At 31.9% G+C, this 14,505-nt stretch overlaps 1 protein-coding gene across 9 annotated transcripts in view; it reads right to left on the reverse strand.

The window, feature by feature from the left end:
• The window catches only part of BLTP1 (bridge-like lipid transfer protein family member 1), a 211,758-nt gene that overhangs the window by 22,726 nt on the left and 174,527 nt on the right, over window positions 1-14,505 (reverse strand). For 5 of the 9 annotated variants that reach the window (XM_011748835.3, XM_011748834.3, XM_011748836.3 and 2 more), the window contains 10 exons: window positions 13,955-14,064; window positions 13,173-13,263; window positions 12,575-12,637; window positions 10,170-10,423; window positions 7,009-7,224; window positions 5,682-5,862; window positions 4,953-5,154; window positions 3,250-3,411; window positions 2,582-2,721; window positions 73-274 (listed from right to left, as the gene is read on the reverse strand). In XM_011748835.3, the coding sequence (XP_011747137.2) occupies window positions 73-274; window positions 2,582-2,721; window positions 3,250-3,411; window positions 4,953-5,154; window positions 5,682-5,862; window positions 7,009-7,224; window positions 10,170-10,423; window positions 12,575-12,637; window positions 13,173-13,263; window positions 13,955-14,064 (1,621 nt within the window). The remainder of the gene's footprint in view (window positions 1-72; window positions 275-2,581; window positions 2,722-3,249; window positions 3,412-4,952; window positions 5,155-5,681; window positions 5,863-7,008; window positions 7,225-10,169; window positions 10,424-12,574; window positions 12,638-13,172; window positions 13,264-13,954; window positions 14,065-14,505) is intronic. The other 4 variants (XM_011748837.3, XM_011748841.3, XM_011748840.3 and 1 more) reach the window with 2 other exon arrangements.

Genomic DNA, 14,505 nt, shown 5'->3' on the forward strand with positions numbered 1-14,505 from the left:
TTACTATTAAAATATTCATTTAAAAATAGTATTTGGTTTTATACTAGAGGAATAAAAGAACATTATCTATACCTGGTATTCCAGTTTTGCTAGCAGAAGTCTTTGTTCCACTCTGAGTAGCATTACCTCCAGGGGATAAAGTCTCTGCAGGATATGTAGTCCCTAAAGTCTCCAGTTCTCCTCGGTTTGAAGAAAACACCAAATCCAGGGATGGCAGCTTTAACATGCATTCTACTCTTGATACTGGTAAACAGCTAAATTTTATCTGTGAGGGCTAAAAATAACAGAAAGAAAAAGCTTTCTAGGAACTCGATAAATGAAAAGTTTTAAATGGAAATAATATTGAAATGTTCAATACTTAAGAAACTTTTTTTTTAACAGAAAGAAATGAAGTATATCACCTGAACTCATACATAAACCACAACATCTACAGGGAAGTTAAGAAATTTCACCTTGGATTTCAAAAGTTACATTTAATTTCCATTTCTGTCTACATATATTGATCATGTTTACTTATTTGATACTTAAGATTTTGTGTTTATTGTCCTAGCTTTTTTAAACAGAAGCATGATATAAAAATCAAAATGTATAAACAAAATGCTATCATTTTAAAACACCTAAATATTTGAGGAGCCATCTCAGAACAATAAGACGGTTGACCCTTGAACACCACAGGTTTGAACTGTACTGGTCCAATTAACATATGGATTTTTTTCAGCCAAACATGGATTGAAAATACAGTATTTGGGATGAAAAACCCGCATATACAGAGGGCTGTCTCTTTTCTTTTTTAGTAATTCCTCAGGGCTGACTGCGGGACTTGAGTATGTGTGGATTTTGGTATACATAGTGGGGGGCAGGGGTAGTGTTAGAGCCAATCTCCTAAGTATATGGAGGGACTGTATTTAGATATTTAGATAGTTCAGAACCTTAAAAATATTTATGCTCATATTAAACTTGTTCATAATAACAAAAGTTGGTTATAGTTCAGAACCTTAAAAATATTTATGCTCATATTAAACTTGTTCATAATAACAAAGGTTGGTTATAGTTCAGAACCTTAAAAATATTTATGCTCATATTAAACTTGTTCATAATAACAAAGGTTGGTTTTTGTTTTTTTAGAGACAGGGTCTCACTCTGTTGCCCAGGCTGGACTGCAGTGGTACAATTATGGCTCATGGCAGCCTTTGAACCTACCAGTCTCAAGCAATTTTCCCATCTCAGCCTCCCAAGTAGCTAGGACCACAGATGCACACCATCACACCTGGCTAATTTTTTTTTTTTTTTTTTTTTTTTTCCTGGTAGAGATGGGGTCTCCATATGTTGCCCAGGCTGGTCTCCAACTCCTGGGCTCAAGTGATCTACCCACCTCAGCCTCCCAAAGTGCTGTGATTACAGGTGTGAGCCACTGCACCCAGCCCAAAGGTTTTATAACCCTCAAGCCCCCATTCATTCTGTTTTCATCAGGCCTTTAAAAAAGCTAGCTAAAAATTCTACAATGTAAGACTGAAGCTCTTTGGCCACATTAACGTTATAGAAGATAGTTGGAACAGATGACCATTAGTGTTTCCTTTACTCTTAAGACTGATTATTAGATTTTAATTGAGGATCAACTAAACCCTGAAGTTTTGATACAAGTAGTTTTAAATCCTCCTTGATAAACAGATTTAATTAAATATATACTATATTTGGTATAGTATATATGCTAATATATATAATATATACTAATATTTTTGGTATAGTATATATGCTAATATATACTCTCAAAGGCCTATTGGTAGGACAGCATTTTAGAATAAAATACTAAATAAAAACTAGGTAACGCTTAGCAAAATTTTTAACAAAAGTACTATTGTGACTTTACATCTCAATTACACTTTGTATCTGCCCCAAAAGAACTATAATGGCAAGAAATTAAGGTGCCAAAATAAAGGCATAAAATGCTTAAAAAAGGGTTTTAACTTAAATATTTTTATTTTTGCCACAGAAGTATGAGTTTTAATTTTTGAAAACCCAAAGATCTATGAAACTTCTTGGTAGAAAAGTGAATATAGATGATCTCCAATTTAGGATTTTTCTACTTTATGATGGGCAAAAGTGATACACATTCAGTAGAACCTGTATTTTGAGGACCCACACAACCATTCTGCATTTCATTTTCAGTAAACATTCAATAAATTACATGAGATATTCAAGACTGTATTATAAAAAAGGCTTTGTGTTAGACGACTTTACCCACCTGAAGAGTAATGTGTTCTGAGCACATTTAAGGTAAGCTAGTTTAAGCTATGATGTTCAGTAAGGTAAGTGTATTAAATGTATTACTGACTTATGCTATTCAGTTTGTGATGGGTTAATCAGAACTTAACAGCATCATAACTTGAGCATCCGTATATACATAACATTTCACACATACTTCACAGATACTCAAGCAGCCTCCAAGCCATCATAAACATACTAAACGTTCATGAACCTGAGGTTAAGAAAACTTTTAAACAGTAACAATGTTGAAGTGTTCAAATAAACTTAAGAAAAACATTCCTCTTTAAAACAAAAAGAAAGAAATGAAGTATGTCACCTGAACTCGTACATAAACCACAACATCTACAGGGAAGGAAGAGTAAGCAGATGTTGAAGATGACACTAGTGATGTTGTTGATTCTTCCATAGGATCTGGTATTTCAAAATGTCCCATATCTTCATCTTGTGAGCTGACAGCTGTTTAAAATATCTGGTTAAGTTTTATTATTAGATCAAAGGCAAACTATTTATTAAAAGATCCTTATTGTTTATACAAGTGAGATGAGAGGTATGAACACCCAGAAACATTTGCTTCTGTAGCCCTTCATTCTATACATTTTTCCCTTTTCACACCTCTTGCTCATTCCCCCAAACTCAAATTTTCCTGCTGCTATACCAAACACTGTACAAAGAAACTAGTGATTATATCCTTGCCCTCAAAGAGATTCCAGTCCAAGGGACACACTAAGGATGTAGAACCTAAATGTTAAATTTTGTCATTAACTAGCTGGGGCCATGGGAAAGTTCTGTAACCTTACCAGGACTTAGTTTCTTCATTTGTAAATGACAATTAGATGATCTCTCAAGTTCTTTTACAGTTTATAATTCTTTAATATTTATAATTGCATATATTATGTAATAATGTATAATAGCATTAAGAAAACCTTCTATATAATAAGATCCCAAAATATATGTGATGGGGAGGTATATAAGAAGGATGCTTACCTGTATAATTCCTTTCAATTGGTGTAATTGGGATAGTTTCCAGAGCTTTTTCCAGAAAGTCTAATAGGCAGGGACTGATAACCATTTCTTCTGGCAATGACTGAAGTGCTACCCAGGCATATAACTTGGCTGTTTTTACTCCTCCACTTCCTTTTCCTTTGGCTAGAACATTTAGAAATTCCATTTAATGGATTTTATAAAAAGTTCCAATTAAACAGAAATTTGAATTATATTAAAGTTTAATCAGGTGAAGTACCTCACATTTAAGGCCTTACAAGAAAATAATAAAAGTAGCAGGTTGATAGGAATGATATATTAATGTTAGAATACAGAGGCAATTAATGACATATAATAAGGTGGTTATCCCTACTTGCTCTACATCACAAGTTTTGGTCCAGTTTTTCAGCTTTATATTTTGCTTAGTCTCTCATTAGCATTAGTCATTTTGTCCATTTAAGAAGATATAGAGAACTTTAACAATATTTAGTGGCAAGTGAAGAAAAATGTCACTGTTCTCAGGCTTTCCTAGGCTTAGCTTGTACATATTTATAATGCTTCCCTATATGGGATGCCATTTCTCTTTCCTTTTACCTAACTAAATATATCTGCTTCAGGAGAATGAGTAAAACATCTAAGACTTAGCTAGCTTTGGCTAAGGTTTCCAACTCTTAACATTTATTAGTTGTTCAAATCTAGGAAAGACATCCAACTTTTATGAGCCTTAACTTTCCTCATTTATAAAAGGCGTTAATATCTGCCATGCACTTAATGAACGCAGATGTGCCTTGTTAACTGAAAAGTGGTATTAGGCATTCTCAGCATAATTACCATTTTAAAAGGTTTATATATCAGGTTTTGTCTCCCAAATGAAACTTTTTCAAATAATTCTTGTCTAGTCTGATATTTTTTGGAAATCCTGCCATGTATGTACGGTATCATTCATGTGCTATGGTAGCCAGATTCCAAGATGACGTTCAATGATCCTTGCCTCCTGGTATTCATACCCTTGTGTAGTTTACTTCCATACTGATCTTCTATCACAAGGTTTTACTCATCACACAGGTCTCTTTTGGAGAACACTCAAGAAGCCCATTAGAGAAGCCCACATGAGAGGAACTGAAGTACCAATTAGCCAGTCACATGATTGAGACATGATGGAGGCAGATTTTTCAGCCCCAATCAGGTATTCAGATGACTCTAGCCCTAGCCAATGTCATGACTACAATCTTGTAAAAGTCCATGAGTTAGATCCACTGAGCCAAACTGTGCCTACATTTCTGATCAACAGAACCTGTGGTTGAGGTTATAAGTCATAAATTCTGGGTAATATGTTATACAACAGAGAAGTAATAAATGTTTAAGCCCAATGTACTGTCACGTTTGATATTTCCATCTGATCATAAGCTCCCAAATTTGAGCTATATAAAACTACTATTTTTATATGTACAGACCTAAAAATTTAAGTAAGTAAACTATTTGGTATATTGTTTATTTCATAACAGATATGCTAAAGTAATGTCAATTTCAAAAACAGGTGAAAATGGTTGGCCCACACTTCCATATATGAAGTCTGTATAGTCACTATTGACAAGTGTATGTCCTTTTTTCTTAAACATGTGCATTGGAAAGTCTCAAAAGAGCAAGTAGGTAATAACTAAAAATTTTAAAAATGACAAAAAATAGACTATATACTCCTTAAATACCTGCGGGAATAGGTGGGGGCTGGGGAGGAAGTAAGGTGTTAGTCTTGCTCTGGACAGTGCAAGGTAAAGGAGGAGAAGGAGGAGATGTTGCACTATCTTTCATACCATACAGCTTGGACTCTTTGGAGAATGTTCTTGGCAAGGAAGATCCCCTGGAGGCATTAGGTGATTCAGTCTTTAGCGTCTTGGAATTGTAATGCAACTGTATTGAAATAAATAAACTTTTAAAATTAAAATTATGAAGATGAGGAAAATCAAGAAATATAGAAAAATGTAGAAAAGAACACTGGAAGTCAGAAGACTTTTAACTTTTAAAAGTTAGCTTTGTGATCCTGGCAAGTTTCTTTGCTTTTATTCATTTTTTAAAATAAAAAGGTCATTTCAGATAATCTTTAATGTCCTTTCAAATTGAATAGTCTATGATTCTGTAATTCTAGAATATAAAAAATTATTTAATGAAGTTGTACTAGGTGAGGTTTAGCAAGTTTGTTATGAATATCAATTTATTAAAAAACTGAACTTCTTTCCATCAAACGTCCATGGAAAATGCTATATAAATTAGTGGGAACCTGCAGTTTTGATGTTCTTCTGTCCAGAATATGGCCATATTAGACAAAAAAGTTACTAAGTCTCATTTTAATATAATGAGAAAAAGATGAACATATATGATAGAAAATAAACATTGCTACCAATAGTCTAATCCCTTACCCTAGGCAATTAGGTTTTTACCTTTACATCAACTCCAGGAATGTAAAATACTGTTGTTTCTAAGTCACTAGGCTTTGTCTGTAGAGATGATGGCACTTTCTTGCCCGTCATTAAATGGGTGGTAGAAGCATAATTAGTTTGAAACTTCTTCTTTTTTGAAGGTGAATCTTGATCTAAGCTCCTGGAACTTCTATCATAACTCCTGTGAACAGAAAAATGTTATTCTAAAAAATGACACATTTATCTCTTTTTTTGTTTAAAAGCTAACTTTTATTTTTACAGTAAATAGAATATAATCCTTTATTTAGGAAGTTGAAAAAAACTAAAGTTCATCAGTATCTCTAGTGAGACTGGTTAATGCCTTGCATGAATGATGTAAATGTTGTATATTCCATAACTATACAGGGCAGTTACCTTTATTCTTTCCTAAGGTCGTGACTTTCATTTGAACATACTAGGTTGAACCAAATGAAACTGCCCTTTATAAAGGTAAAAATACAGCTAAATATTAGCAATTTATTATGGGTTATGGTTCAATAAAAAATAAACTAATAGTCATTCTTTTTATCATCACTACTACATTTGTAAGAGATTTTAACTGTTTATAGTACCTTTTTATTTTCTCTTATTTTATAAAAGCCTCAATTAAATATTTTATTATGGAAATTTTTGAACATATAAAAAGTAATCAGAATAGTATTATTAATGATCCTCCATGTTCCCACTACCCAGTTTCAATAATGGTCAGCATTCTTTTTATCTACATGTCCACCCATCCACTCAATTATAACTATTTTTTTTTTTTACAGTTCATTTTTAGATTAGAAAAGAAAAAATTTAAAGAAAAAATATGTTAATCCTGTTTATATCATCATTTAGTTAGTGATGTAAACAAATAATAAAGCTGCAGTTATATCCTGAACACAATTTCAGTCTACTGAGGTCTGTGTAACTGTCTCCCAGTCTTTCTTATTTCTTTATGAACTCATCAAAACTCTCAATAACCAAGATACTTCTGAGCACTGTGTTGTTCTTTAAAACTGAAATATGTATAATACAGGGACAGACACTGAGAAATTCATGTATGTTAAAAGAATTCCAAAGATATAACTATTTTAATGAAAAAATTTGCCAGACTCTAAATCAGACATCCATTTCTAGTTGCCAGAAAATATTATGCACTTGTTTATAAGAAATTGTATAAGAAATAACCACTTGACCATTATAACTATAATTACATTTACACTTCAAATCTGCACTTTGGGATGGAGAAGTTTGTTATAATTCAGTGATATATGAATAGTATTTCTAATAAAGTTACATGTATCTTTTTAAATCAATTTCTTACCTTCTCAAACTTATATCATCATGTTCTTGTAGAAGGGTGGTTGGGTGGAGTACACATTTCCCACTATCAATTTCAACCCGTATATCAAGTTCAAAGTCAATATTTCTCTCTGTAGCTGTGCCACTAAGACTTCTATTGACTGGTGTTGTTGGCCAGCGTTCTGTAAATAGCTGATGAACAGCAGCAAAGCCTGTTGCTTTTTTACGAGATGTGTGTCTACAGAAAGAACAACTGATCATTACATTGTAGTAAAATAAGAGTCTTTTTAACGAACTATTAAACATGTTATGTGAGCAATAGTCTGTAAATAAATTTTACTATTTTATAAATTAACTTGAGTGAGTTTAATGGAGCCATTTTACTCAGCTGTTATGTACTGAATAACTATTATATGCCAGGCTATGTGCTAGGTGATGAGGACACAGACATAATCACCACTTTTAAGGAGTCTGAATATCAGTATATAAACTATACTGTGTATGTTGGAAAATATTTCATTTTCTCAAATTATAACATTTAAATGTTACTTTCCAGATTTTATTAAAGACAGAACAAGGAAAGAAAAGTAATGCCATATGCTCTTTAACAAATGGTGCTGGAAAAACTGGATATCTACATCAAAAAAATGAAATTGAACCCTTATGTTATACCATACAAAAATATCAACTCAAAATGGATTAAAGACTTAACATAACACCTGAAACTGTTAAACTCTTAGAAGAAAATATAGGGAAAAGGCTTCATAACATTGGTCTTGACAATGATTTCCTGACACCAAAAGCACAGACAACAAAAGTAAAAACAGACAAATGGGACAACATCAAACTAAAAGAGCTTCTGAAAAGCAATGGAAACAATCAGTAGGTGAAAAGCATGGAATGGGGGAAAATATTTGTAACCATATATCTGACAAGGGGGTAATTCCCAAAGTATGTAAGAAAATCCTAGCATTCAGAAAGCAAAAAAATCCAATTTTAAAAGCTGGCTAAGAACTTAAGTAGACATTTCTGCAAAGAATCAGCCAACGGGTATATGAAAAGATGCTTAATATTACTGTCATCAAGGAAATGCAAATCAAAACCACAATGAGATTATGACTTCATACCTGTTAAGATGACTATTATTTAAATAAAAACAAAAAAGTGTTGGCAAGGACATGGAGAAAACAATCCTTGGACATTTTGGTAGGAATGCAAAATAGTGCAGCTGCTAGGGAAAATAGTATGGAGATTCCTCAACAGATTACAGTAGAACTACAACATGATCCAGAGATCCCACTTCTGGGTATTTATCCAAAATAATTGAAATCGGGATCTCAAAGAGATACTAGCACTCCCATGTTCACTGCAGCATTTTTCACAATAGCCAAGATGTAGAAACAACCTAAAATGTCCATTGACAAACAAATGAATTTAAAAATGTGATGCATACATACAATGGAATATTATCAGCCTTAAAAAAAAAGAAGGAAATGCTGCACTATGTGACAACAGGTATGAACTTGAGGACATTATGCTACATGAAATAAGCCAGATACAGAAGGACAAATACTGCAGGAGTCCACTTATATGAGGTATCTAAAATTGCCCAACTCATAGAAGTAGAGAATAGAATGGTGGTTGTCAGGGGTTGGGGGTCGCGGGGAGGTTGGCAGTTGCTAATCAATCATGTATAAAGTTTCAGTTATGCAAGATTAGTAAGTTCTAGAGATTGTGCCTAAAGATAACGATATTGTATTGCACACTTAAAAAGGTGTTAAGAGGGTAGATCTCATGCTAAGTGATCTTACCAAAATAAAATAAAATATTTAAAGAACTTATCCAATTGTATATCTGGAAAATATGGTTACACTAATATAAATTATATCTCAATAAAACTGACAAAATAGTTTTCAAAAAGGCAATGTAAAACATAAAAAGTAAGGAGATATAGATCATCTGTTCAGGAAGGCAAATGTCCGATTACTGTTAAGACAAAACAAAAAAAAAGGGAAGAATTTATCCACACAACTATAAAGTAATATTTCCTATGACAAAATTTATATTATGTTTTAAGAAATACCAAAATACCTAGAAAAATTGTTAGAAAAGACTCAAACCTGGACCACCATGAAATTAAATATAATGACAAGATTCTAAAAATTTCCTGGAAGAAAACAGATCTAAAATATCAAAAAAATCTTAGGTCACATTGACAGAATTGAAAAAGATAACCAGCATATGCTGAATATGGATGCTGTAAGATAACAGCAGTTTTTCTTACTTAGGAGAAGAAATAAATATTAGACTAGAATTCTTTTCCCAAAGCAATGATAAACACAAAAGCAGTAAAGCTATTTTAGACATGAAGAAAATGAAGATCTGCAATAATAACTTTTCATAGAAAGTTATTTGAGAATGTACTCCAGAAAAATGAAGGAATAAAACCAAATATGCTGATGTATGGGATTTAAGAGTCAGTGACTTCAGTCTAGGAAAGGGAGGAAAGAATCCCTAAAGCTCAAAATACAGAAGACTGAAGATAGAGACAGTTTCTTATAGATCAACTTTCGGTTATACTCTTGTGCTAAGGCAATTTCTCATTATTTATTACCATTATTAGAAACTCTTACTATTACTGTCACAACCTCACTTGAGGGTAGTTTAAATAGATCAGTTCCAAAGATCCTTGCAGCTCCTCTTGAGGGCATATTCAGAACAAAGTTTCACATATGTCATTTATGTCATTAACACCATTTCATCTTATTTCTTTCTTCTAAGAATTTTCTTAAGTCTTTCATCTATTGCTAACCACTTCCCTTTACTACTTTTCTTAACTAGCCTTCACTATTACGTATGTCCTTGCTGCAATCTGTTACTTTAATGCCACAGGAATATAGCCCTCTCCTTTAATTTACTCATAACCACATCTTTATTTCCATTTTATTTTAGATGATTAAACTTAGATGACTTGAAAAACACGTAAATTTAAAAAATAATGCTATATGGAGCTACATCACAATAAACCATGTGATAAATTTTATTAAATTTTTTTTAATAAGTCTCTCTCAAGTGTGGCACATTAAAAATTATTTTTTGTAAAAGTTGAGTTATATGTAACATTTTGTGGTCATTTCTAGATTCTGAAATACTACATTAGGATCTGAAAACAAGGTTACTCACGAGGGTTTCCTGTAAATATAAAACCTTTCCCTCTCATGGTCTTCATCTTTTTCATCCTTCTCGGAATCTTCACTGGTAGAAGACAAACTGTCATCCCGTCGGCCCTCTTCAGTTTGGAAAGGAATGCCTGGTGAAAAGCCTCCTGGAGTTTTGGGAGAACTGAACACGGAACATGATCCTTCACTATTTGATGAGTAATGGGATGGACCTTCAATGGTTACTGACAAAAGGTCCAGTTCTGTCTCCTCTGGAAACTGATTGTAAAAACAAAAAACATGAATCAGATTCATACTTCAGTTAAAAAAAGAAAAAATATATAAATTTAAACATTTAAAAATCATCTCAGAGTTGAATTTCTTCACTCTGAAATGAAAGAAAGGTCAGATTCATGAACATATGAAATAGTACACCAAGGAAGGAAGCAAAAGGGCCAACCACAGAAAGTTACACTACTAACATACTAAAAATCAGAATGAGATTTTACTTTATATAAACATATATTACTGTATCAATAAGTAAACATTGTAATTCTTTACAGCAGAAGTTAAACGTGGAAGCAAAAGAAACATGATTAACTGTAAATCAGAATGGCAAGAGCAATTAGTGATAGAAGAGCATGCAGTGTCAGTACAAAGTTTATTATTTTCTCATCATGCTAGTAGATGCTTTTTGTGGATACATCTTTTAAAAATGAGCCCCACATGAGTTAAAGAAAAATGTGCAAATAGCCGAGTAATAAAACATCTATCATTCAAACTGAAGAATGCTGTATTTTAAGGTAAATACAGTTGGCTCTCTGTAAACACCTATAGATTCAATCCAGTGTAGATGGAAAATATTGGAGGAAAAATAAAAATAATAGTACAATATAAAATAATACACAAAATATTTAACAACTATTTATAATAGCATTTAATGTGTACTATGCATTATAAGTAATCTAGAGATGATTTAATGTTTATGGGAGGATGTACGTAGGTTATGTGCAAATACTGCACCATTTTATAAAAGGGACTCGAGTATTTGTGGATATTGGTATGCATGGGGGTCCTAGAACCAATCCCCCACAGATATTGAGAGATGACTATAGTTTGTATAAACACCATGTCACTAACTCAGGATTTCACCAGGAGACCATTTAAATAGGTCAAACAAAACAAAACAAAAACAAAACACCCCCATGACCTAATTTTGATGCCCAACTTCACAGAGTCACAGAGTTACTTGAGCAATAATAAGCCTTTATAAAGTTTAATGTGCAAACTAATTTATGTGCAATTTATTATTAAAACTACTGGATGCTGCTATTTGATAAACAGTTAAGTCCTACATTGACAATTTCAAATCCACGTGTTCTTCATTTTATATAGTATACATGTTATTGAGTTAACAAATCAGATTGTTAGAATAGCCAATTTTTAAAACTTTGGTAAGAGACAGTAAATAAATATTTCTTTGTTTCATATTTATTTTATAGTTAACCATTCCTTAATTATCTATTTTCTAATTTATGATTAGAAAAATCTAATATTTAATCTCATAGCTATTAATTTATGATTTTTTATATACTTTTTTTACAAGCAGTACATGGCTAATTAAAAATGGGACTTGAATTGAATCATTTCAAATATTAATCCCTTTGAGAATCACCTGGTTAGCAGAATCCATTCTATTCATGTAAATTATTTCTTTCCAAGTTTTCTTCATAAAAAAAGAACATATTTGTCAAGCTCACTCTATTACAATTAAACAGTTCTTAAAAAAATCCAGTTTGACTAAATTCAGTATAACTATGAGATACATGTTGAGACTCAAGCTTGAAGAGAGTGACAAAAGGGAAACAAAATATATTTTGGTAAGTGCTAATTTTTAAATGTACCTTGACAAAAAAGATCTAGATATTCATTCTTCTACATTGTTTTGAACAAAAGAATAATTTAAAAAATGGATAGTTTTATAAATGTTCTTTTACACCAGTGACTCAAAAGAATGCTCAATTATTAATGTTTGTTATGAATTAAATTTAATTGTTTGAACTAATTAACTGATCTTTGTTTATGAAAAAATTCATTTTGTAGTTGAATATGAGGAAAAACTGCTTCACTTAGGGATTAGGAAATAACAGATTGTAGTTTTTTATTTATGATTCGGTTGATTTGATTAGCTGATTTAGTCTTTTAGTTTTTAATAGTATTAAACTACACAGAAGTGAAAACTAAGACAAATGCATGCAAGAGGTTATGAGATGTACATGATGAAAAAAAATTCAAACAGTCTTAAACCATTATGTAAAATATTTCTGAGGTCTAAGTTTAGTTTGAAATGAGAGGAAGATATTTTGAAAGCAGATTTTCAGTGTGGTTGATTAGTTTTAAAGCAAAATTTATATTGTTCTTAGTAAGTACCTGAAAATACCCTTCCCCAGGACAGCTGGATTGTGGTGTACTTCCCCATACTGTGTTTTTCGACTTAATTAAAATAATAAGAAAAGTAAAAAAAACAAAAACAAAAAAACTCATGAAAAATAATGACTTAAAAGTAAATATACAAAAAACAAAATAAACATTTAATATAATGTTTAATATGCTATGAAATTAGAATACAACTTTGAAGCTGATCTTCCCTCTAATTTCTGCTATCTATCTATAAATAAAATACATAAATGAGTATCAATATTCCACATTTACATTTGTGTAAGATGTAGTTTAATATGGATTCTCACTGGAAAGAAAATTTATTCAACAAAAACCTTTCTACTTAAGAGAAAGCAGTTGTGGAGCCTTTATTGTAAAACGTAAACTACTAACACCTGCTTCATGGCTCTCAGATAATGTTATGAGGGCAGTGCCCACTACTTGGTAATACGCAGACAGTTCAATCATCACAATCCATACTTTGATTGTAGTCAGAAATCAGTATTTTGAAATAGTGTAATACCATAATTTTATAATTTGTAAAAACTACTTAGCAATGTGCATTTCTAACAAATTATATATCTCTTACTGTATCCTGGATATTAAAAGTTACTCTAGGTCCAGGAGATGCTGCATCCACACGGATTTCTGGGAGCTCTTCAGTTTCTCCTACTCGAGAACTGCAAGTAAAAACAAAGTTATAAAACACTAATATTCTCATTAAAAAAATATTCCTGGACTTTATAAAGGTCTGATTAATGGCAATAACATTTTATTTGTAAGTATTTACCTAATCAAAGGATTGAACTTTCTCTTAACCTTTAGCATCCCATAAAAAAGACTCAATGTTTTGGTTAATTCAAGATTTTTCTAAAACTAAATCATATAAAAAGAATTTATACTTCTTACTTTTTATAGTGCTGATTTACTATTAAAACTGTATTTCACTTCAATAAAATGTAAAATTTCCATTTTTTCATATGCTAAATGTCTGCGTGACTATACTTTTTCTAAACTGACAAATTTAGAGCAGTAGCTACTAGTATGCACCTTTTAATTTCTTTGGATAATCTATAAGTTTACACAGAAAACTTGTCTATCCTTCTAAACTACAGTTTTATGTAAATAAAAAAGAAACTTGTCTAAATAGCGTATTTCATTACTAAAAAGCACACCCCACATTGTGGTTATAAATGTGATGAGAGATTCCTTAAATAAAATTCTGAGTTTGATAGTATCCACTATTATTGCATTTTACTAATAAAATTAATTTTTATTATCTTAATTTTATAAGAACATAAAAAAGTAGCTGACCTTGGTAAAAGAGTCAACAATTTTATTGCTTGTTTCAATGGCTGAAATATATATTACCTTGCCCTTTCCATTCGCTTAAGAGGTGGTCTTCCAGAAGCAGAAATGGTTTTTGATCGGCTATAACTTGGTTTGTAACTCAAACCCCACTTATCCTTTAGGGAAGCAGCCTAACGAAATGGGAGAGAAAAGTGACTATAGGTGATTATTTATTGTTGTAATATTTGACTTCAAATAAAAGAAAATATTCTACTATTAAATAAGTTAGCTTGTTTTCCCCAGGGGACTTTAATGTCACTTAATGTAAGTCAAAATAGAGGAGGAATCAGCTATTCTTTGGTTCTAACACCAATTAGGAGGCGCAATGAAAACATGAGCCACCAGCTGACCTGAGAGAAAAGAAGAAAAGACCAAGTTTGGGGGCAGGGACGAGGGTACAGAAACATGGTGAGAAGAAAGGAAATGATTTTAAAAGTAAGAATGGAGAAAGAAACTGAGAAAGGTTTGGGGAGAAAGCTAGGTTCGGGGCAGTGGGGAAAAAAGATCACTTTTCTCCAAGAGCATCCCTTTTGTAGGACTCTTCATTACAACAAAGGAAAGTAAGAGTGTTA

The sequence above is a fragment of the Macaca nemestrina genome, chromosome 3, assembly GCF_043159975.1.
Source record: "Macaca nemestrina isolate mMacNem1 chromosome 3, mMacNem.hap1, whole genome shotgun sequence".
NCBI classification, from domain to species: Eukaryota; Metazoa; Chordata; class Mammalia; order Primates; family Cercopithecidae; genus Macaca; species Macaca nemestrina.